Here is a 25581-nt window from a genome sequence, read left to right as displayed (position 1 = left end):
GCCTAAACTGTGCGTTCTTAATCAATTCTGGTGGAGCAATTTCTGCATTTCCTGCATAAACTGCTTCTGCTTAGCTTGCTAATTTTTCTCTTTCTCTTCCCTCTCTCTCCCTTCCTCTCTCTGCTTCCTTTCTCTGGACCCACTGATCCCTCTCTGATCTTCACCATGGTGACAGAAACCGAAAAGGATGTGGAAAGCCAACTCCAGTCAGAGCAAGTGACTGAGTGAATGACGGGACCCCACACTTTGCAGACACCCAGGAATGGATCACTCACAAGACCCCAGGGCCCCAGAGCTACTCTGCCCCTCCCCACCCCGTCAACACTCCATTCCCCATTTCATTGTGTATCAGAAAGGACACTAAACAAGGAAGCACAGTCTCAAGCAGTTGAGACTCCTGCATGTATGAGAACAATTCTCCTTTTGAGGATTCACCCATTATTCAAACATTACTTTAGAAAATAATAAAAAAAAAAAAGATGGGAGATTTATTTATTTATTTATTTATTTACTTATTTATTTTAGCACCTCTAAGTGGACTGTATTCTTCTCAAAAGAAAAATGATTTTGGCCCTAGAGACGCAAGATTTAATATACAATCACATGACCTTAGGTTGACCAGGTCAAAGTGGGCCCTGGTTTCCAATCCACTCCACTCTCCAAGTTTAAATGGGCCAGAATGCCTGTGACTTTATGGCTTTAATATTCTTACCTGTTGCTACTTTCTTAACATGGTAGGTGAAACTAGGAATACCTCATATAACCTGGATATTTAGGGAGTCTAAATATATCCTCATGCCTAAAAGTTTCTTTTCCATCCATACCTCACACAAGGCTGAGATCCCATCATCAGGGGTTCTTTATTCTAGGGCTTACATGTTTTGAATTTCTGAAAATTCACTAATTAAAGTTTTTCAAAAGATAGGTATCACATTGAAAGCAGCGGTCCTCAGCTTGGGTGCCCTGGGGCATCACTGGTCATAAGTAGTGATAAGGGCTATGGAGTGGCAGCCAGCACGGTAAAAATCTATGCTTCAGCCTGAACAAAATCCGGACACACATATCAGAGAAGCCTTGCACTGCATTGTGACTACCCATCAATTTGGTGATGAATTGGTCTCTGGAGGAGGGCAGAATCCTGCAAGGGTGGACAAAGAGCAGTCGGGAGACTGCAGTGCCAGCCTAGGGCAGGGGTGCCCCTAAGACAGGACATGAGATGGTCATTAAGTACAAGTATCAATTGAATCAATATTTTTAAGCCCACAAAGTATAATAGATATTGTACTCAGTGTGATAGAGAGAATTATAATTTAGGCAGAAGGCTTGAAATGAACCCAAATAATTGTAATACCAGGCAACATAAGATGAGAGAGGTCGATAGACCTCTCTAGTTAGAAGAATGAGAACAGGCTTTCAAGAAAAAGCAGTGTTTAAGGCTTCAAGGGAAGCCAGGGCATGGACACAGGATTTCCCATGTGGGGAAAGCAGCAGGTGAGAGAGAGGCACAGGAAGGGGTCTTCGATGCTCGAGCATAAATAATCCTGGGGGAAGGATGATGGGGGGGAGGGTTTCATCCCTGGGTTGAGCCAAGTGTGAGATCTCTAAGAAGCCCCCAAATTAAGAAAAAGTATGCTAAAGAGAGCATGTCAAGGAAAATGTGCCTGAAAGAAAATAAATGGCAGCAGAAGGTGACAATGGAGACAAGACATGGGGTGGTACATCCCATCCCAGAGAATAAGAAGAAAGGGAGGAGTAAGGAATGGGAAAGAGAAGGGTACTTTGATTCCAGAGTGTGGAAGTAGCCAGAGGAAACATTAGAGAAATGGATGAAGCTCTTCCTAAAGCAAAGAAGACAGACTAGCTAAGGAGGCAGGGTCTGAATACAACTTCTTTGATGGTGCCAGGCAGAGCTGCTCAGGACCTCTCAAAAAGGGAAGTTGTCTCCAGGCCACATAGAGACATGGCTCTTTGCTTGCCTCCATAGCTTGGGGAGAAGGCACACCCCTCCCCTGCTCACTACTAAAGCTGAAGTAGCCTCCATTTTCCACTATGTATCACCTCCTCTATATGGTTGTAAGACCAGCTTTAGCAGTGGCTAGTTCTCTGGAGTGATGTGAAAGCAGGCCCTCTACCCAGAAAATTTCTCACCAGTGCTGGCAATGTCACATAGCCTGACCATCTCACCATGTCTAAGACCAATCCTGGAATTCCTCCACCTGGAACTAGGTATCCTTGAGGCTACCCTAGGCAAAATGAACTGCTGGACTGAAGTTAAGGGAGACAAGAGTCATACCAAGATCCAGGCACCAACCAATCAATGGTATTTCCTAAAAAAGGAAGAAAAATCTGCTTTGAGACTCAGCAGGATAATACATTTAAAACTGTTGATAGCTTTCAATAATAAATATGATTACCTCTTGTCCTAGTACTGACATCCACATACTTTCTTGCAGAGTAGAAGTGTATCTACTCTGAGTGGTCAAAACAAATGGGAACAATTTGTCCAGGTGGGTTGGAGGTCAGGACAAAACACTAAACAGTTCTCCTGGCTTTTGCCATCCTAGCAGGTAGGAGGGACCTACATTTATTCCCATCCTTAGCCCTCTGCTCCATCCTGGAAAGCCTTGGAGTTAGATGTAGTTTCATTTAACAACTCTTTGTTCAATCAAACAGATTAATTTGGAGCCCTAAAGTTAAAAGTCACAATACCTAAGTAGCATCTCAGGTGTAAATTTCCCCCTCTCTGTTTCCCAACATGAGCAGGTCAAATTCAGAATGAGAGGAATTGGAAGTTCTCCCAAGGCCTTGGAATGCAGTCCTCTAAAATTATCAAAGATGGACAACTAATGTCCACCATTACCCAGCTAATACTGATTATGGGTAGTTTCAACTAGAAAACAGATCCTTAAAAACTGTCAGTCTGGTTTATTTTTTAAAAACTCTCAATTTAAGATCAGGTCTAGTTCCCTGACCATAACTTGCTGTGTGACCTTAGACCAGTCAAGTCTCCTCCCTGAGCTCATCTGTAAAGTAAAGAAGACATTCTAGGTCACCTGCCTTAACAGTCTTTTGCAACTGTGAAGTTCTGTGATTCCTCTGTGGTTCAACCCTGGCAGGGGCTGTTAGGCCTAAGATTAGGATTTCCTTAGAAATGAACACCACCCGCTAATGGAGACCGATGAAGAGACACTGCCAATTTGAGTCCTCAGCCTCTGACCTGGCTCCTGGCAAACTTGTAATGGACTCTACCAGTTCTGGAAACTTTCCTGAGACCTGGATGGACTTGCAATCTCCCCTAAGACCACCTCTGAGGAACAGGCATCTTTGGTCTTATCCTACAGCCAGCCCCAATCTCCAGTCATCAATGACTAGAGAAAATAAGTAGGTCCACCCTGACCCCACCTCCTGACTTCTGTTTCTACAGAGAGCCAGCAGGGTGGGGCTATGTTGGATTTCTTCCTGCTTTCTTTCTTTTTTTTTTTTTTTTTTGCCAAGTTCCAATGTGAGCACACTAATGTCTCTTACTCAGCATGTGGTTGGGTCTGGAAGAACTGAATATTCTTTGGTTCTTGTCAGCCAGAATTTCTTGCTGAGCCACAGGCTTCTAGCTTGGGCGGAAGAAGCAAAGAGGATTGCACAATAGATCTAGATGTCAAGGAAAGGACCGTGGTGGGGAAGAAAAGGGTCTGCTTAAATCTCAGCAAACCTGTCCTTTCCCTGAAGTTGACATCAGGCTAGGTGAGTTGACCACACAGTAGGTGGGAGAGACCTCAAAGCAAAGCCACTGGTGATTGCACAGTTCATGACCTCCACAGTCCCTTGGGGCATCATTCTCATAGACTATCATATGACTTACTGAAGTTGTGTGCAGTACACAACCCACACCTCTATATGGGACAGACCTGCCAGATGGCCCCAAGAAGAAGAGCAAAGGGTAATTGAGGGATATCACTCTCTTCTCTCTCAGTTGCAGACTGTGGAGCCCCGGCAGAGCTGGAACATGGGTTGGTTACCTTCTCCACAAGGAACAACCTGACCACATACAAATCTGAGATCAGATACTCGTGCCAGCAACCCTACTACAAGATGTACCACAATATCTCAGGTGAGCCCTGCAAGCTAAACCAGCCCCATCCCACCTCACACCCTCTGTGTCTCAGGGTTAGGTTGAGGGCTGAAAAAGCCAGTCAGTTGGCCACAGTTTGGTAGAAATGGGGAAGAAATATACTTGGAGACATGTCTTTCCTCTCCCTGGCTCAGGCCTGCACCCCAAGAGCTAGGTCACATGATAATCCACATATCCACACTCACAGCCTCCCACAGAGAAGGAACACTCAGGGAGATGAAGCTGATCAGTTCTGCCTCTGCCTCAGACTAGCACTAAGAAAATTCTCCTAATTTCTCAAAGCCTCTAAGTTCTCACTTTAAAAAGGGACCAGTGATGTAGCTCACAGAGCTGTTGTAAGACTCAGATGAGATGGTAGACATGAGTGTGGTTCATTAAAGAGTTTGTTAAGTGGAAAAGGAAGAGAAGGGCAACTGTGCCACAGAGCCCCTATGTGAACCAAGGCCCGCATGACTAATGACAAGTGCCTGCCAGGGGCTGGGTGGGGCTGGACAGAGAGGGAGCAGCCCCCGGACAGGTAAGAGTAAGGTTGCACAGAGCCTTGGACACCATGCTGAAGCATGTGGTGTTTGTTTTTGAGGGCAATGAGGAGCTATTGGTGATACTGAGCAGAGGAGCAACATGGTCAGATTCTCATTTTAGAAAGAGCCTTTAGGTTGCAGAGAGGACTGGCTCATAGGAGAAGGCATCAGCAAGACAATTTGAAAGATTTGCAATGATCCACAATAGAGGAATTAAGAACCCAGATCCATTTTCCATGTGCTGTAAATCAACCATTTTCTCCCTTTTCTTCAATCTTTCCTCACTCTCTCAGGTATATATACCTGTTCCGCCCAAGGAGTCTGGATGAATGAAGTGCTGGGGGAAAACCAGACCACCTGCCTGCCAGGTACCTCATTCTCAAGTCCTCTGCCTCAAAGTCTCTTATTCAAGGCCATAAGGCCACAGGTGCTCTAGCTGTTAATAGAGGGGGGAGTTGGGGGAATGGTGCTTTGATTGTTTTTTAAGATACCTTCAGATGTTCAAAACTCAGAGAAGCCCAGCCCCACACCTGTTCAAACAAACTAGCCTCTATACTCACCTGTTCTATCAGGCCAGGAACCTTTTTGTCTCCTCTCTCTGCAGTTCAGCAACCTTTGCACCAGGTTTTTTATCCTACACAGTTTGTGTGTATCAGAAAAATCAAGAAAGTAGGCACCCCACCTTTAAGTCCTCACTGTGCTGTGGAGGAAACAAACAACATCAGAGTAACTTCTTTCAAAAATCAATATGTTCACATCTTACTGACTGCTGCCTCCCCATGGCTCACCTACTAAACCAATTTAAATTGAAAAAAGACTTGTAGTAACAAGGAGTGTCACTGTGCATATGGATTTAAGAGATATTCTGTGGATAGTTGCGTTAGCATTAAAAATATGGATTATCTGCATTGCAATCATGGTTCATATATGTATATATTGAAACAGACTTATTAGAAAATTATAGCCCTAAATGCACACTGTAGGGTTAAACAAATAACCCACAAAATTATTTTTAATATTCAGAAGGCAGAATTTATGCTTTTAAAAAGAAAGCAAGAATAGCAGTAATTGAAAGACAAAACCATTCAAGACAGCACTGAGGAGCAGTACTGATTCTGTCTGCTCATTTGCTCCAGCAGTAGGAGTTTCACAGTATGGTGAAGTGGTGGGTGGCATTTGTATTTTACTGAGTCAAAGTGTTAGGTAGACTGAGATAGTGTTATTATTTGACTGCTACATTTTAGTAACCCTCAATATCACTCAGTAGACTCCTAAATGTTAGATTGAACATTAAAATGGAAAAGCTATGGAGCCATCTACCATTAACCTTAAGAACCGGAGAAAGTATCAGCATTTGGGAATCAGTTTTGGCCATCACAGGAACTATGAGACCCCAAGGAGGAGGAAGTCACTACCTGTGGTTGTCTGGGAGTGGAGGGCTGAGGAATGGTTAGAAAGACTTCACTTAGGGGGGCTTTATGCTTAAGAAAGAATTCTTGAGGGAGTAAAACAAGGAAAAGGTCAATCCACCCACACTCTACTAATCCCCATCGTCTCGTTTAGGCTTAGCCAGAAAGACAGCCAAGGCTTTACGAAGTTGGTAGAGTCTCAGAGAAAATGGGGAATGGTGGAGCTGTGACAAACTGGAGGGTCAAATCTTTATTTTGCTAAAATACCATGGGGGTCAAAGAAAACAGCACTGCAGGTGGATTCCATCCTGGACAGCCATGTTGCAACCTCTGGAAGGGGAAGAGGCACTGAGCTGGGAATCAGGGGCCTGGGTCCCAGTCCTCGTGCTGTCATTTCCTAATTGTGATCTTTGGTAAGTAATATCACCTCCTTGGTGCTTAGGGTTCCATACCTCAGAAGTGACAGAGCAGAACCATGTGATCCATGACATTCTATAACTTTTAATGGGCATCGTCCTCTATACTTATACAAAACATCTTGGATACAATGAGTCATAACATTATTTTAACACTTGGTGTTGGACAGAACCATGGTATATCATTGGACTAGGCCAGAAATTTATAAATTCTCTCCTCCTAAAACATTGAGATTGGACCCAGAAGCAAGCTAAAATGGAGAAAACCATTTCATCAAATATTATAATATCCACCTTTCCAAGAAAACTGCTAAGCAAATATTATTTTCCCCTTATTTTACACATGAGAAAACTAAGAATCAGTGAGATATGATTTATACAAAGCTACCCACAGAAAGTTAGGGGCAGAGCTGGAAGGTGAACCCAAGACTTTTGATGTCAACACAAGAGATGCTGAGTCATTCTTGATTCTGATTATATTTTATGCCATCTTCATTAACCCAAAAGTTTAGAATACCACATTTTTGTTTTAAAAGTGCTCCCTCAGTACCTCCAGTCTTCTAGAGGTCAAATCTGGCTTCAGCACAGCTGAAGCTATAGTATTTCAAGAAGATTCCTTTCTCCCTAGAAAGACTAGATATAGAATGGTGTCAGCCAAAAAGAATGGCCCCATTTTCATGAAACTTCTCAAAGGTTTGTTGCATTATTCAGCCTCTCAAAAGTACATGAGCATATCAAGAAGAAAAAGAGTTTTTTGTGTGGAGAAAATGGAAGTAGAGTCACAAGAAATGGGCTCTACTTCTGGCTCTGCCTCTAATGACTTTGACTATGTCACTTGCCTTCTCTGAACCTTGGTTTCTCCATCTGTAAATTAGCTGTTCTCCAAGCTTCCCCTACTCTGACATTCTGTGACTTGGGTTATGCCATTGGCACCTTGGTTGGAAAAGGGCACCATTCAGCAGTGGCTTTGTTGTAATCATGCACTAAGCCACAAGCATGTCTTTTACCAGATGAGGGCCTTTTGGCACTAGATGAGTCATTGTACAGGGCTCATCACAGACCTGTCTTGAGCTGTCACCTTGTAGGCTGCTGCTTGTAATTGGGAGTCTGGCCTTCAACTGTGAAACGCACAGAGTTAGCAAAAGGCCAGCTTACATCTGGCTGGGGTGAACAACAGGGTAACTCAGGATCATGTAAAAAACATTTGGCATCAGGAAGAAGAGCATCTGAAAAGCATTAGGTTTCTGAAAGCCTGGCTTCCTAAAGTTGCCAAGAACACTCAAATGCTCTTTGGTCTTTAAAGGATTGTTGATAGTTTCCAGGGCCAAGGAGTATAGCCTGGCCATTTGCAACCAAGAGGAGGCCCAAGCTCCTACCAGACTTACCTCCCAGGCCTAGGAAACATGCTGGGAAGTGCCCATGTGAACTTGTTCTTAGCCAGTGAGGCCTGGTACTGAAGACTCTCTGCTCACGAGCCAAAGGTGTTTGGCTGCAGGAGGCTGGTGGTGCATGTGCATGCTCAGGGTGCAACTCAGTGGAACGAAGTTTGAGCAGACATTTCTTCTTCCCCTGAAGGTATACAGAGTTCCTGGGTGCAATGATGGGTGGCTCAGAACAAGGCCCATGCATCATTGCTCGTAGATTATGCCACCTTTCCCTATCCTTAGATGCCCTGGGGTAGTACTTTATGCTAGAGTAGAAAAGATTAGAGGGTCCATCACATAATCTTTACATGTAATGAGGCATTGTGGGTTTTAGGACAAGATATTCATCTGAGAATCAAGTTAAACCCCGGCTACTTATCTTAATAGCCATGTGACCTTGGGCTAGTCACTTAACCTCTGGAGAGTTTTACTCACCATAAAATGGGGGTGACCAGAGCAGATGAAATAGAAATTAAAGGAATTTGGGATTTGAAAGATCCTTGGAGATAATCTTGGTCAACTGACTCATTTAGCAGATCAAAAATTAAAATCCACAGAGGTCAATTTACTCACCCAAAGTCACACAGGACATAGGAGAGAAAAGCCAGGTCAAGTTTTCAGGTGTCTTGGCTCCCAGTCCAGTGTTTTCTGTGACCTACTAGACAAGTCTTTTAGTTTTTTTTTCATCTCTCAAAGCCCATAACCTACTGTTTTCAGAAGTTTTCTAAGTGCCCACAACATGGACTACTTCTGCAATATGAGATGTCTTTCTAGAGAAGGAAAAAGAAAAATGGAGAGGCGATCACTGTTATAGACAGGCCTGGTTCAAGATGGTCTAGGCCAAAAGTGATCCTGGCTAGATATGGTTCAAGATGGTAACGGTCCATGTGTGAAATGGTCTGGTCCTAACTATAGAAGGTCCAGACTACAGCTCAGTGAGACTAGAAAGACTTAAGCCAAACATGACCCCTCATGGGGCTCTCCCAGGTTAGTGTGGCCCCATGATGTAGAGTGGGGTCCTGTGGTGGCGTAATCTACAGTGGGTCAGATGTGAATTTCTCTTAGTGCCTCTTTTCACATGGCTGACCTGACCACTCCCTCCTTTTCCTTACAGTGTGTGGTCAGCCCTCCCGTTCTCTGCCAAACCTGGTCAAGCGGATCATCGGGGGCCGGAATGCGGAGCCCGGCCTCTTCCCGTGGCAGGCCCTGATAGTGGTGGAGGACACCTCAAGGGTGCCAAATGACAAGTGGTTCGGGAGTGGGGCTCTGCTCTCTGAGTCTTGGATCCTCACAGCAGCCCACGTGCTGCGCTCCCAGCGCAGAGACAACACAGTGACACCAGTCTCCAAGGAGCACATCACTGTCTACCTAGGCCTCCATGACATGCGGGACAAATCTGGGGCTGTCAACAGCTCAGCTGCCCAAGTGGTGCTCCACCCAGACTTCAACATCCAGAATTACAACCACGACATAGCTCTGGTACAGCTGCAGGAACCCGTGCCCCTGGGACCCCATGTCATGCCCATCTGCCTGCCAAAGCCAGAACCCGAAGGCCCAGCACCCCACATGCTAGGCCTGGTGGCAGGCTGGGGCATCTCCAATCCTAATGTGACAGTGGATGAAATCATCAGCAGTGGTACACGGACCTTGTCAGATGTCCTGCAGTATGTCAAGTTACCTGTGGTACCACACGCTGAGTGCAAGACCAGCTACGAGTCCCGCTTGGGCAACTACAGCGTCACAGAGAACATGTTCTGTGCCGGCTACTATGAAGGCGGCAAGGACACATGCCTTGGAGATAGCGGCGGGGCGTTTGTCATCCTTGATGATTTGAGCCAAACCTGGGTGGCCCAAGGCCTGGTGTCCTGGGGAGGCCCTGAAGAATGTGGCAGCAAGCAAGTCTATGGGGTCTACACAAAGGTCTCCAACTACGTGGACTGGGTGTGGGAGCAGATGGGCTCTCCACAAGGTCTGGGGGAGCTCCAGGTGGAGCGGTGAGCTGACTGACCTCCTCAGGGCCCGCCACCCTGCCTCAGCCCAAGTGAGGCTGACCCCGCACTTCCGACAGCACACTCCATGTTACTCACCAGACCAGATGGAATGGAACATGCTGCTCCCATCCTCCTGAGACAGGCCCAGGACCCTGAGAGGCAGCAGAGTGGTACAGGGGAAAGTCTCTACACAAGAGACCTGGGTCCATGGCCCTGGGCAAGTTCTTTCCCCTCCCCAGCTTCACTCTCTTCAGCAATACAAGGGAGCTGGATGTCTGGGCCAGTCCTAGCATTCCTCCCCAGTACCACTTTACCCCAGGGGCCTTATTCATTTCTATTCACTTACCAAATCCACTGTTGGTATAACTGGGCCTGATTGTTAGAAAATGTTTCCTTGCATTGAGCTGAACTCCGAGTCCATATATTTTCCCAGTTCTGTCCTCTGGGCACAGGCAAGTCTAGTTTGTCCTCTAGGAGAAAACCATTCAGGTTTGGGGAGATGGGGGCCACACCCTGAGGCCCCCCTCTCCTAGTGAAATCCCTACAGTCCTCTTATCCCTGAGGTTTCTCTCCAAAAGCTTCTTGCAGTCCAAGCCTTAGCCTTTAGGTTCTGTTAAAGGGATTTCAAGGGACAAAGAGAAAGCTGGGAATGTTTGTGTGACTGGGGGAGGAGAATAGCAGTGAAAGGCTCCCCAACCCTGTTAGATTCCTATTGTCAACTCAGAACATGTTATTTGAGACCACATGTCACTCTCTAATACCAGCTAACAACATGGGATGCTCCAGACAAGCATGAAGGAACTTTCTAGCTTTGGAATGTATCATCTGAAAAGGCTACCTGAGTACCTGAGCCCCAGCCCCAGGCATAGAGACTCTTCTGGATTGCTTGGAAAAAGAGAATGCCCAGGCCATGGCCCGCTGTGCTTCTGAGAAGGAAAATGGAAGGGTGGGCTAAAGACATTAGGAGTGATCTCTTCCCACCAGGCTGCCCAACATGCCCAAGGTCTGAGTTCTTCAGAAAACCCACCCATTGTGAATGTTCAGAGGGAAGCACTCCTCCAGCTTCCAGGAGCCAGAGTAAAAGGCAGCAGAGACTTGCCCATGAAAGGCAGTGAGAAGAGACAGAGAGCCAAGAGTCCTGGGCTCCAGCCCCAGCTCTGCCCCCTGACTGTATAACCTTTGACAAATCACTTTCCCTTTTTGGGCCTGTGTTCCCATCTGTAAAAGGAAGGAGTTAGATCTCCTTTAGGGTCCTTCTAGCTCCAGCACTCAGTGCTTCTGATCACCAGCAGTCTTTTCCTGGCCCTCACAGGGCTGATGGTCTTCCTGGTATTTCCCACCAGAGACAGGCAGTCAGAGAAGACCCTGAGAGGGATTCCAAGAGAACAATTGGGAAGTGCCCACTTTTCTAATGGATTCATGAAACCACACTCCTGTGTCTGTGAATGCTGCATATAGAGGATGCTATATATTGTATATTTTATATCACAAACTCACTACTTTGTAAAGTGCCTCTGCACTCTGTTTCTCCTGTCAGGGGTCTAAAGTGGAAATAAAACCTCTGTGGATAATCAACAGCCTTCATTCGGGGGTTTGATTATTGCTGATATTTGTTTTGACTCTTTAAAACAAAATTTCCCCTCATAAAGCCAAAACCTTTCCCATTACAGAAAAAGTACAATATTTGTCACCTAGACATCATCCAAGAAAAGGTAATGAGGAATAGGGTTGGTTATTGACATGTGCCCTCTCAGAGGCTGTGCATTTCTTCATTGCATGGTCTGCTATTTAAGTCCTTGACTTCACAGAATTCAAACTAGCATGCAAGGCAAGGTCCTGTGCATCTAGGGCTCACACTGGCAAAAGGAGTTAAGTGTCGTAAGAGGAGTGGAGATAGTAGTATTAAAGGAACTTAAAAGGAGCAAGAAATCCACACAGCTGAAGGGGGACTGGGGAGCTTTGCAGAGAGGTTGCAAAGGCTGCACTGTGAGATAGAAGGGGTGGGCAGAATGGGAAAAGGTCAAGCAGGAAAGTGTGGGTGAATAAAGTGGGAGCAGCGGGGATTACGGGAGAGCAGAAAGAGTCTTAGAAGCCTCTTTTTGCATCCTGTCCTGTAACTAGTGACTCTCTAATTTGAGGTATATCATGATCACCTGGGATGCTTGTTAGAAATGCAGATTCTTGGGTCTCCCCTGGGAAATTCTGAATCAGCAGATCTGAGAGTGGGCAGCACAGTGTGGAAAGTGGCTTGTGGGAAGGAACTGACCTAGAAAAAGAGGTTGGAAAGCTACTGCAATCGTTCTGGAAGGAGATGATGAAAACCCACCAAACCTAGGGCTATGATAGCACAGATGTGGGGGTGGAAAGTTTAAAAACATTAAAGTAGTGGATTCAGCAGGGCTTGGTGTCTAAGTATAGAAATAGTGCAGGTGCAGAGTATGGGGTTAGCACAAGCTAGCCTGGTGGTGAGGGCTCGCCCTGAAATGCACTCATGCTGTGCCTTTGTTTGGAGTTTGCATTGTAATGACAATGTCACGCTTTTTACACCATTGAGAACTGAAACCATTCTAAATTATGTTTTACACTTTATATGTAGCTGGTTTCAAGGATTACCATGTCTTGTATTCCATTACATTTCAGATTTTTACTTTCTCCTATATATTTGGGCTGTGTTGTGGCATATTGAGACACTGAGGGGTCATGAGGTTATGTGGAGAGCACACTGTGATATGGAGTGGGAAAGACACATTACTCTCTGCTTCCACTGGTGATTTTTTTACTGATTTAGTGGCTGAATATGGGGGTGAAGAAAAGGAAGGCAACAAAGATGAGGCCAATGCAGAAATTAAATGCAGACATTAACAGACATCTGAATAAGAAAGAGGAGAAAGCTGGTGAAGGGTAGAGACCAGGGCTTGGTTTCGCTGTGGTTAAGGGATTTATGAGCACACCCAGCAGGCAACATGGAAGGGGATATTTCAGAGGAGGGGCAGATTGGAGACACTGATTTGAAATTCATCAGGGTATAGTGGTGTGATGGCAGGGGAGGAGATGGTATTATCTACCATTAAGTTTACAGGAAAAGAGGTGGGGAGGGGCCAGGGGCAAAGACCAAACAAGAGAAATACCAGTATGGAAGGCACAGAGAGAAGAGGAATGAGACAAAAGGGGGTATTAGAAACATAGAAAGAGAAGTGCTTCAGAAGTCAAGGAAGGAAAGTGTCAAGACACATGAAAAGTGGTTAACAGTGCAAATGCCACAGGATAGTCCAGAGGAACTAAGGCTGGACATTCCCCAGGGACAGGGACCCAGTCTCTATCTCGGTGTCTATTGTCAACTCTGAAAGAATAGCCAGGGAGCTGGCCCCATGCTGGTGTTTAAAGTAGCTAACCCTCCCTCTCTCCTCTTCCTCTCTCCTCCTCCTTCTGTCTTCCTTACTGGGTTTATAGCCAGTAGTTTAGCAGCCCCAGCAGAAAAAGGCCTTCTCTCTAATATGCTTGGCAAAACTCCCAACTCAGGCTTTCATTGGCCTGGCCAGGGTTCCATTCCCATCTCTGAGCAATTTCCCTGACCAGAGGATGAGAGATGTTAATTAGTCAGGTCTGGGTCACATTCCTACCCCTAAAATCAGAGGTAAAGTCATTCCAACTCAGGGTATATGGACTGGGAACAGGGGAAGAGTGGATCCCAGAGGAAAATTGATGTGCTGTCACTGAATGGGGCAATGGATGCTGGGAAATCAAAAAATAACAGATGTTCCTAACAGGGAGCAATGAGCTGGCAGCTCTGGCAAAAGGCAGGATGGATCCAAGAGTTTGATGTCTTCCTCCCTTCCTCCCTTCTTCCCCTAGCTGGAGTGTGTGGGCTCCCCAAGTTCTCCCGGAAACTGATAGCCAGGATCCTCAATGGACGCCCAGCCGAGAAGGGCACTACCCCCTGGATTGCCATGCTGTCACATCCGAATGGGGAGCCCTTCTGTGGAGGCTCCCTTGTAGGTAAGGAGAAGGTAGAAGGGGTGGGGAACCCAGGGTTAGGGGCCAGGATGAAAGCGAAGGCACCTGACCCTCTTTCTGTAGACTGATCAGGTTTTCTCCATTGAGAACAACTGTCTACACTAGAAGCAGGGCCCAGAAGTACAGTGTTGTAGAAAGAGTCCTTAGCTGGAGCCACAAGACATGTGTTCCTGTTCTAGATGGCTACTTTAGTCAACAAACACCACTGAATCCTGGTCAGTCTCTGGCACTTGGAAGGGTCAGAGAGTCAGCCCCTCAAATATGGATTACAACACGTGGCTCAAAGGCAGGATGTGCCAGGGCTGTAGGATCAGGGAGAACCAGGAAATTCACCTTGGAGAAGTTAGGGAAGAGAGACTTACAAAGACCTTGAATGCCCTGCTCAGGAATTTAGATTTTATGCTGAACACTAATGCAGGTTTATAAGCATGTTCTGGAAAGTTCTCTCCACAGGCAATGTGAATTGAAAAGAAGGGTGACTCAGGAGGCCAGGAGTTTAGTGAGGTGGCTATTGCAGGAGTGGGGAGGGAAGTCATTAGCTTCAGAATAAGAACAGGGGATGAGGGAAGGAAATGAGGCAGATTCTAAAGCATTGGGAAACAGAATAGTCAGAATTTTGTAATGGATTAAATATGGTGGGAGTAGGAGCAAGGGCAGGACAGGAATGGTTGACAGACCTTCCTGCCACGATTGGGTCCAGATGGTCTAAGGTCTATTCCAGCTCTGACATCCTAAGAAAAAGTAATAGCACCCTGGCGTCTGCTGCCAATTCTTGATTTGATCCCATCACAGAGGAAGAAGTTCTGGATGGGTCCACATCTGCCTGGATAGCTCCTGAGGCTGCTGGCCTCGCTTCTCACTGACTCACCTCCAGGGGGCAGTCAGGTGAGGACAGCTTTCCATGAGGGATCCCTGAAGGGAGGCACCAGGCCTGGACCAGGGCTGCAGGCTGGACACCCTGGGATATATGAAATGGCAGCCAGGAGTCAGCCCCCCTCTGTGAGGAATGGATCCTTACATTCCCACAAACACAAAGATGAATGTTCTCACCCTATGGAGCCTCCCAAAGGGACACGGGAGTGAGTACAGGTGATAGGGGCAGCCCTGTGGGGAGTAGACAAGGGAGAAGACCAAGGAATAGAAGGGGAGAGAAGGACCGAGACAGAGCTAGAAGGACAAAGATAGAGAGGACAGAAAGAGAAACAGAAAACATGAGAGAGGCCTGGAAAGGGAGACAGTCCTGAAAAGTAAGAGAGAGGGGGCTGGACAGAGATAAAGGAGAAAATAAAAGTAAACAAAGATGACAAAAGGAAGAGGGACTGGCAGGGCACGAGATAGCCAAGAGAGAGGAGAAATCAGGAAAGAGAAAAGCAGAGAGGAACCAGAGGTGAAGGAAGGGTCAGAAGAGAGGCAGCGGGGTGGTGAGGACGGGTGGCCAGTGAGCACTAGGTGTTTTGTGGATCCACCTTGAGCTGTCTGGAGCTCACCAGTCCTATGGGTTTAAGGGATCCCTGAAACCCTCTTTAAGATGCTCAGCCTTGGCTTTGGTTGGAATAGGCAGATAAAACCACAGATTTCACTCCTCATCTTCAGATTAGGATATGAGTGTCTGACTTGGGGCTTTGAAATGCAGTGGAGAAGGGTGCCCTAGAGTGGTCTGGAGGCCTTCAGCTTGAGGCAGGTGGGGCAGTGCAGAGCAGTGTGTGTGCACAATTCTGTTCTCAGGCCCCAACTGGGTTTTGACCGCGGCTCACTGCCTCCACTATTCGCTCGATCCAGAGGACGCAATCCTCCAGGACTTTTACAAGATCAGCCCTTCTGATTTCAAAATCATCGTGGGTGAGTGAGAGGCAAGCTGATTCCTGAAGTCGGTTGTGGTTCTGGGAATGGGGTGTATCCACTCACTCATTCATCAGGGCAGGACACCTGGGATGAAAAACCAGTTGGGACTGGAGTCCAAGGATCTGAGCCCAAGCCCAAGGCAGTGATTTCCAGGTGCAAGGACCATGAGCAAGTCATTCAAGTCTAGGCCTCAGTTTTATAATGGGAAAATAAAGAGGCCAGTCTGGATAATTTCCAAAGATGCTTCAAGTTTCTATGAATCCATGGTCCCAAGTGGATCATACACATACAATCCAAGCTTCCCCTCCCCAAGACCACCAGCTGATTCAATTTCTTACTGACACTATGCCAGGATTTAAGGACACAAGTATAATTAAGATCTTATTCCTGCCCACAAGGAGCTTAGAGTCTAATAAAGGAATAAAATATAAGTGCAGAGGCCTCTAGTATAATAAAAAAGGCAGTAAATTCTGGAGAGAAACAGATAAATTGTCTTGGAAGTTCAGAGGGAAAAGACTTCTAACTAAAGACTCTAGCTCAAAAATTGGAGAGGCTTCATGGAGGAGGCAACACATGATCCAGGTACTAAAGGGTGATACATGATTTGAACATGTGGCAATGGGCATTGGAATGAGTATTATTAGCAATGAGATCAGCTCATGAAGAAAGATAGAGGTGGAAGCCCATGCAAATATGTGGGGAAGGATTGCTGGGAAAAGGTGTGAAGGGAAGTAAAAAAGTTAAGGCTGGAAACCTGGGCCGGATGGGACAGGGGGCTGACAGGGAGCAAGATGTGACCTTATCCTCTGTGCCTGCATACCTCCATGGCTCATGTGCCTTCTTCTTGCCCAGGTAAGCATTGGAGGCACCGGTCAGATGAGACTGAACAACATCTTGGGGTCAAACGAATCTTCCTTCATCCCCTGTATAACCCCAACACATTTGAAAATGACATGGCTCTGGTGGAGCTGTCGAAAGACCCAGTGCTGAATGACTTCGTGATGCCCATCTGTCTGCCAGAGGGGCCCCCAGAGGAAGGTACCTCTCTCCACCCCTGGTCTCACCTTTGAACAACAACAGGTGGCTCCACAGAGACTTCTCCAGTGTTGGTGAGGCTGGTTGGGCAGCGTGATTACTCAGCTGCCCTCCTAAAACAGCTTTCAGAACTGGTTCCAAGGCAGCACATAGTAAGTGGGCAGGCTTGATCAGCACTGTAAGTGCTATATCAGCCAGAGCCCAGATAGGGAAACAGAAACCAGACTAGTTATTATAAAAGAGAGAATCGAACATAGGGTATTGGAGGACTGGAGAAGTAAACGGGGAATGCTGACATAATAGGAAGAAACCACCACTCCTGGGGCTGAAGGGACAAAGGGAAGAGGTTGGAGTTATAGATCCTAGAAACTTGGACAGGGACCCTGTGGAGAGAGAACTCAGGCTCCTGAGGAAGAGGCCCCGTGCTGATTGGGCTAGGGAAACAGCTGGAACCGACCGCCACTGCCGGGTGATGCCAACAGTATTGGCAAGCTTTCCTGGAAGTGCCCCCTATTTTCAGGATCCTCCTTGAAACAGCAGAAGTGCTATTTCAGAGTCTCATCTGTAGGGTTACAAAGCACAGTACAGAAGGATAAGTTTGGAGCTGAGGGACAATACATTAATCACCAGCATAGACTCAAGTTCCCATGCTGCCATTTCTTACCTGGTTGACCTTGAGGAAGCTGTCAAACCTCAAGTCCCTTACCTGTACACTGAGGATAATACCCCATGGGGTGGTTGTGATATTTGAATGAAATACTATACTAAAATATATCCAACATAGAGTGAGAGTCCAACCAGGGCAGTTGGCTTCCCTTTTATTCTGTTAGAAGTTCAGTGGTGCCATGTCACAGCTAAACTCCTTTAGTTCAAAGAATTTATAAAAAATGGCTGAATGGAAGTTGAGAAATATTTAGATGGAGCAAGCCAACAGGAAAGGCATGGGTGTGGCTCTGATTCATCATGTACAGTTGCTTCACACTCAATAATTTACTTACCACTTATGAAAGCCTTTTGAGGTGGTACTGTAGTCCCGTTTTCCAGATGAGAAAACTGAGGGTCAGCAAGTTGAAATGACTTACCCAAGATATAGCTTTCAAGAAGCAGATCTGGGGCTAGAATCCAGGTTTTTCATCTTAAAGCCCAGTGCTGTTTTCAGAACCCAGGCTTTTTTCAAATAAAGAAACAAGTACTCCATCAGTGCTCAATCCACTTCCACATCACTCCGAGATTTGCCAATTTCATAGACTTCTAGAATATCAGAGCCTGGGGTAGGGGGGAGTTAGAGAGTACCAAGTCCAACCTCTACATTTTATAGACAAGAAAATTGAGGCTCAGAACGGGAGGGAGGAGTGAGGGCTTGCTGAAGGCAGCATAGCATATCGTGGACTAAGCTGGACTTTTAATTTTTTTAACAATTATTTACTGAGCACTTACCATGCAGCAGCACTGCTACAGGTGTAGGGATACGTCAGTGAACAAGACAGGTGAAATGACTGCTCTCACGGAGCCTAGGTTCCATGCTAGTTGAGAGTGGGAGAAAACAGATAACTAAACAAACCAGCTACTGATACTTAGAAACAAATGCTTAGACCTCTGCAGCAGGTAACGCCCAACCCCGCAGTCTTCCTCCTCACCAAGCTGCCTTTCTCTGAGGGGGCAAAATCAGCCCTTCCTCCTCAGGCAGGGGATGAGGGGCTGCAAGATGCAACCTTCTGAATACCCCCAGACAGTCTCTTTGCCCTCACTGTGTCTTCTCTCTTCCAGGCACCATGGTCATCGTCAGTGGCTGGGGGAAGCAGTTCTTGCAAAGGTTCCCAGAGACCCTGATGGAGGTAAAGTTCAACTTATGCCCCACAGAGAGTGACACCTCTGCCCTGCGTGGGACCTTCCTGCTCCATATTGTCCCTTAGGGACTTGGAGGCTGGGGTAAGGGGTGGTTGAGAAAGATACCAGAGGCTCACACTCACCTCAGAGTTCACTGAGACTTTGAATCCCAATAAGCTTGATCTCTTTGTCCTGCATGTCATGGGTCTCTAATCTCTAAACATTGTTGACTGTTTCTGTAGCTTATTAAAGACAGCTCATGGACACCCAAAAGGAAGATCCATCTATACATGATAAAGACTCACATAGCAGATTAAATAAAAGTGAGCCAAAAAATAGGCTCTTGAGAGCTGCAGTCCTTGCAGTAATGAACTGGACTGTTGCAATTAGGATTTCACATTCATATCATTACATAAAAGAACACTGAACTAGAAATAAGAAGTCCTGGCTCTTACCAACTTGCTGGGTGATCTTAAACAAGCAATTTGCCTACCTAGACTATAGTATAGTGTCTCAAGATGCAAAGTCAGGGGCAACACTCGACATCCTCCAAGATCTGCCTGGCTCTGACATTACCAGGTTCCATGGCTGCCACAGCTAGTTTGTAAACCCTTTAACATATGTTATTTTAATGTACTTTCAAATTTCAAATTTGCAACAACCATTCATCCTTCATTCATTAACACCCAAGCATTTATGTGGTGCCTCTCATGTACTAGACACGGTACTAGCTACTAGGTGTGCTGGGGCATAAAAGGACAGATCTGGTCCCTGGCCTCTTTGGGCTGATAGTCAAGTGGGAGATACAAAAAGTAGTTGCCAATGTGATAAATGTGATAATGGAGAAGTGTGGAATGCTCTGGAATGTATAACAGGGATCTGACCTCATATTAGGGGTTCAGGAGGGCTTCCCAGTGGAAGTGACACCTGAACAATAGATAGGGGTTAATCAAGCACTTGATTGTTTGCTGAGGATATGTGCTTACAACCACTCTGGCCTGACCTCCTCTCTCCACTTATCCATGAAGGCCATGGCCTAAGAGGGACCTGAATGTCCTCTGGTCCCCTACCAGCAGAGGCCAACAGGAGCTGTACTTTGGGCCATATGACCCATTCAGTTACTGATTTGGCTGAATTAGACTCATATGTTTCCTTGTTTTATTTCAGACATCTGCGCCAACATTTAGCCCCAACCTGAATCAAGGGCAATGATAATGACAATACCTTACTTTCATACATCAATTTATCGCCTCAATGTAAAAACACGTATATACTGACTATGTTCCATGTTACGTAAGATAGAAATGGACAAGATACAGACCCAGTGTCTGAAAGCTCAGACTGTAGTGAGGGAGAACGTAAATTAATGCTTGCCTCAATGCGAGCACCAGTGACCCTACAGTACCTAATATTTATGCAGTGTTTGTAGTTTACAGGCAGCATCCGCTCTTTGTACAAGCCTGTATGATTAGTATGTCAAATATTGTGATTTCCATTGTTCAGATGAGAAAACAGAGTCTCAGAAGTCTGAAAAAAAGTGATTAAGCCATATGCCTCAGGCCCCATAGCCAGTAATGATAGGGATGGGGGGAAAGAAGACTCACCATAGGTTTTTTGCATACATTGCCATATTTGAAATAATGCATGTGCTAGGCAAGTATTATTATCACCAGTTTAAAGATGAGAAAACTGAAACGCAAAGAGGGCAAATGACTTGCCCAAGGTCACACAGGCAAGTTCATGACTGAGACTGTACCTGATCATGGATCGTCTGGTTCTCCATTCAGTATTTCTCGACCTTCAGCCTAGGACAGTTTCTGAGATCCGGTCTAATGTGGTCCCAGGCTCATCCAGAATGGGGATGGGGAGGAGCCAGCCCTCGGGGGTGTCAGAACATCAGGGACTCCTCAGCCAGGAGTGGTGACCTATAATGGCCTTGTGTTTCAGATCGAAATCCCAATTGTTGGTCACCACACCTGCCAGGAGGCCTATGCCCCACTAAAGAAGAATGTGACCAGGGACATGATCTGTGCTGGGTTGAAGGAAGGTAAGTCAAGAGGGTGACATATAATAGCACACCACCAGCCAGGAAGTGGTGCAGGGCCCAGCAAGGGAAGGGCTGGAGACCTTAGAGTCTGTTAGGCTGAACAGTGCAGGAGGGGGAGGAAGGTCATGAGAGGAAGGATTCTCCTGGAGAAACTGCATCAGAGAGAAGAGTACTAAGAAATTTCCATTATTCCCTTCTCCAACTTTGACTTTTCACTATGAAACAAGAGGGTCCGTAACCTGCGCTTTCTAAAATCACTGTGCTCTGAGGAAGCCTCACCTAGAACTGCGCAGAGCCCATGTTTGAGTCAAATGATCTGCTTGTGCCCCCTTGTGCCCAATTCTCTGAACTACAAGTCAGCGGTGGGGAGAAAGAGGCTCCTTTGGACTTGGGGCTAGGGAAGGGGACAGGTTACTGTAACCAGCATCTCTTTTTTACATCTAGGGGGGAAGGACGCCTGTGCAGGTGACTCTGGAGGCCCCATGGTGACCCTGGATAATGACAGAGGCCAGTGGTATCTGGTGGGCACGGTGTCCTGGGGCTATGACTGTGGAAAAAAGGACCGCTATGGAGTATATTCTGACATCTACAGAAACAAGAACTGGATCCAGAAAGTCACCAGTAAGAGAAATTGAATTCAGTTTTTCACGACCTGTCCATGGTCTGTCAGCAACAGAGGATAATTATCTGATGCAAGACACCCTTGCCATTCAGCCTATCCATGCCCGGCCAATAATGGGGCATCTCAGCCCCCTTTTCATTCTCTTTTAAGAAGCAGAGTAGTGAGTGATCAGAACACAAGGCTGAATCCAGCTTCTATCACTTACTAGGTTTGCAACACTGGGCAGGTGACTTCACCTCGTTGAACCTCAGTGCCTTTGCCCATACTCTAGAAAGGGCATACCTTACCTACCTCATAAAGTTTGATGAGGATTAAATTAATTAATATGTGCATAGCACTTAGCACAGAGCAGGCATGAAAGTGCTCAATAAATGTGACTTAGCAGAGAACCTCAGTGTGTCTACCAGGCAGGTAAAGTTCTCTTACAAATCCTGGCTGGGCCTTAGGTCTGATCAGTGTGTACCCTTCCCCTCAACCTTGACCATCTCTTTCATCTGCTCCCAAATGCTACCATGCACCTTTCCCAACCCCAATCCCTGTGCCCCATAAAAAAGTAAGAGACAGGTTCTTATTCGTATAGCATGTCCCACAGCAATGCATGAGCTAGACACCAAACTGTGAGAGTGTCTGCTCAAAACAGGGCAGGAAAGGAGACTAGGAATGGCCAACAGGGAAGCCAGGCACCAGGTTCTAGAACTAGCTCTTCCCCCAGCTCCCTGTGTGACTCTAAGCAAGTCCCTTCCCCTCATCCCAGTTCTGACAATCTAGAATCCAGTGAAGCCATTTTTCCTTGATGACATGAGTTAAAGCCAAAGCAACCAAAAGGAAAAAACTACCTTAGGGCTCAATAGAGTTTTGATGCAGAGAAAATACTGCTGCTGCAGCAACACCCACCCTCATTCACCAACACCCTAGTTCCCAAAGATGTAGCCCAGGCGAAGTGCTAGTCAAGGAATCTTCCCGTATTCCTAAGCAGAGCATCTGCTCTAGGCCCAACCTCCTTCCCTTCCTGAGAACCTGAGCTGCACAAGGTCAGCCCTGATAGGCTAGACTCAGGCCCCTGAACCCTCCCTCCCCGTGTCCACAGTGGACCCCATGCAGCCATTCTTCCAGTTCCTCACCCCTGTTCCTTACCCTGCACACCTGAGCCCCAAACAGTCATAAGTGTTTCCCACACAGAATTTCCTCGGAGAGCCATCTCCTCTCTCAGGAAGCTCCCAGAGACCTCATCTCCTCTGAGATTTAAACCCTTCAAGGGATCAGGAGCCCCAAATCCCTATCTGGTTCTATCAAAATTAGTCTTCACATTAGATTTCAGTACTTGACCTGCACTGCTGCTGCAAGAGTCACTCGGGGTCTCTTGCTGAAAGAAGATACAGGAATGAAACTTATGGACACTAAGCCCTAGGCTGAGTGCTCAGGGACAGCAGTTCACAGCCTGCTTTGAGTTCTGTGAGGCAGTCATTCTACCTCTCTGTGCCGTACAATTTATTCTGTAAAGGGAAGATGATGGTGGTACCCAACTCCAGCATCAAGCAAGCTGGAGCTCTACTTATACACCTAAGAAGAAGTGTGATGCAAAGCTTGGGATTGTCCTAAGACATTCCAAATGCCATGCCTTCCTGATCCGCAGCACTGCCTGGGAGTCCCCAGGTACCAGGCTGTGCTGAGTGCTCTGGAGACTACCGAGGTGAAGGGAGCACGGCTCCTACCTTCCAGAAGCTCCAACAGGGGAACTGACACACACACAAGGGACCACCATGATCAGAATGAACCCCATCCACTGCCATGTATTGGAGCAGCATGCAGGCATTGGAGGTGGAATCAGGAAGGCATCCCAGGCACTCTGATGTTGGAGCTGAACCTTTAGGAGGGTGGGCACTTCCACAGGTAGGGCGGGAGGCCTTCCAGGTGGAAGGAGAACAGAGTAAACGTTCCCTCCGGCTTTCCTCAGATTACACTATCTTCTCTCACAAAAACGACATGTCTCATAGACCAATGTTCTGATTCTGGAATCAGAACCAACAATTAAGGGGACTTTCTCTTTAAAGTCAGACAACAATTGGACTTAGCCTCAGGATTTGTATACAAATATGGGTTTCCCCTCCGCTAATCAAAAGGAGAGGGTTCCTATGGAACCTCTCATAAGCCAAAATTGTGTAAAGTGAAGAAACAATTACCTTAGGACACATCTTGCGAACAGATGCACAAAATAAATCGATCTTCACAGACACAGTTCAAAGCTATGGCACCTCAATGAGGAGATGCTGAGTGCGGTTCCTGGAAGGAGCTTGGGGGGTCACCTGTGCTACTCAGGGTGCACGTTGCCTCTATAACAGCTGTTAATTTTGCTTTTCACCTTTTTTCTCAAAAGTGAAAATCCTCCTGATTTCTTTTGGTTAGTGAAACAGGTGCTAATGTAGGTCTTTTGTAAAAGTGAAGTGAGGTAAAGCAAACTTTCAAAAAGCAGGGATATCAGTACTGACTTCCAGCTGGACACAGTTTATCCCTTCCCTTCTCCCAGTTACAGCTTCTCCCCTATTCTAAGGAAATGTCTGGCTGTGCTATGGAAGGGTGTATCAGCTGCTGCTCAGGTCCAAGAAACCGAGATCTCTCACAGTCATAAAGGCAGAGGGCTGGAGTGTCTGTTAGGACCATCTTGTCTAACATCATGACCTCTTTCTTGAACGTATCTGGAGATGGGAAACTCACTACCTCCAAATGTAGCCCATTCCAACTTCAAATTGAGCCACCTCTTACAAAGGTCTCTTCTACTCAACCAAAACTCACCTCTTTAGATGATAGTTTTTATATCTAAAGCTATGATTTCATACCATGAAGGTTGTTATTATCAATAACGAGCATGCCAGTTTCATTAGCAACAGAAGCTGTTGTTCTTGTGGGTGACTACACATTTGTTTCAATAAACATCTGCATTGAGTCAGAGCATCCTGTTTGGCTTGTATGTTTCTCATGCACTGATGATCCTGGTGAGCTGTATTTTCACTTATCAACATTTCTCTGTATCTGATTAAGATCACTGTATCATGAAGAGAGAGACTATGATGAGAAGATCACATTATCTACACAATAGAATGTCTTAAGTTTTGCAGGTCAATTCTGATTAAAAACCTTGTCCTGAGTTTCCTGCAAATTATAAGAATATCTCAGGATGCTAATTTTTCAACATCCAAATTACATTTCTTGATTTCATCCAAACCCAAAATAGAAAAAAAAATTTTTTTCAGGATAATGTGTTCAGTAGTTTGGTTCAGAAAATATGGCACCATGTCTATAAGTGGCCTGTTACGGGTTGGAGTACTTCTTTTCTGCCATGAGTTAATAATTTCTGGTGACAGGAATCTAAGAATCAACACCACCAGGAAGTCCTTCAAGCAAAGGTAGGCAAGAATCAGGAAGGGCAATTCCATACCACTCAGATGGCAGAGAGGGTGGCCAACCTGGGTCTAGAATGGATCTTGAGACCAAGACACTTAGGTTCTAAAGTAGCATAAGTTGACTTTCTTATCCACTTAATTCCTCCATCTAAAAATTGGCAGGCAAATCTTTGCCTTGCCCTTCTCTGAGGGTTGTTGCTTCAGAAAAATGAGCAGATAGGAAAGAACTTTGGCAACTAAACTTAGGTCACATGTAAGAAATTCTATGGAAAATTATCACTAACATTTTTGAGCATTTACTATCTGATTGAGACTACATTAAGCTCTTACACAATTCCCTAATTTAATCCCCACAATAACCTGTGATGAAAGTACTTTTATTATCCCCATTTTACAGGTGAGCAAACTGAAGCACAACAAAGTTAAAAATGTGGCCCAGCCTAGAAAGAGCAACACCTCGTAGCAATAAGCACACTTAGCGTTCAAATTTTGGTGTCAAATACTATTCTCCAATAAAAGAAACTCCTTGAAGAAATGGCTGATTCTAGGACTAGAGCAGGAATAGTATGGGTATTTTTCTGGTACAAGATGAGCTTAGAGCTTCTTGTTTTAGAAAGTAAGGAAGTCAAACACTGATAGAGGTATGCCAAAGGGACACAGGAGCCTACTGGAAGAGCTCCAATGGCCAAAACTGGAATAATTTGAAAAACAAACAAATAAAATAGTATTGGATTATAACCCATAGCATAAAATAAATATCCATGAGCACGTACTTACATGAATAAATCACTAGATAAATAAATGAATGGGGGAGAATAGATAAACCCCCATGGAGAGTGCAAAATAATTTATGTAAATACTTTGCTCTAAAGAAGTTGGAATAACTCTCCATCCCTTAAGTGTGGGTTG

At 45.8% G+C, this 25581-nt stretch overlaps 1 protein-coding gene across 1 annotated transcript in view; it reads left to right on the top strand.

Annotated features, from left to right (window-relative positions):
* The window catches only part of MASP1 (MBL associated serine protease 1), a 58260-nt gene extending 34040 nt beyond the window's left edge, over window positions 1-24220 (top strand). Inside the window, 8 exon segments of the mRNA XM_081138729.1 lie at window positions 3968-4105; window positions 4941-5015; window positions 13740-13883; window positions 15627-15740; window positions 16596-16781; window positions 18546-18613; window positions 20553-20652; window positions 21097-24220. Coding sequence (XP_080994855.1) covers window positions 3968-4105; window positions 4941-5015; window positions 13740-13883; window positions 15627-15740; window positions 16596-16781; window positions 18546-18613; window positions 20553-20652; window positions 21097-21287 — 1016 coding nt within the window. The 3' untranslated portion in view covers window positions 21288-24220.
* Window positions 24221-25581: the final 1361 nt, after the last annotated feature.

Source organism: Miniopterus schreibersii (assembly GCF_964146895.1).
Source record: "Miniopterus schreibersii genome assembly, chromosome: 5".
Taxonomy (NCBI): Eukaryota; Metazoa; Chordata; class Mammalia; order Chiroptera; family Miniopteridae; genus Miniopterus; species Miniopterus schreibersii.
The sequence above is the reverse complement of the archived record's forward strand: the minus strand, read 5'-3'. Positions and strand labels throughout refer to the sequence as shown.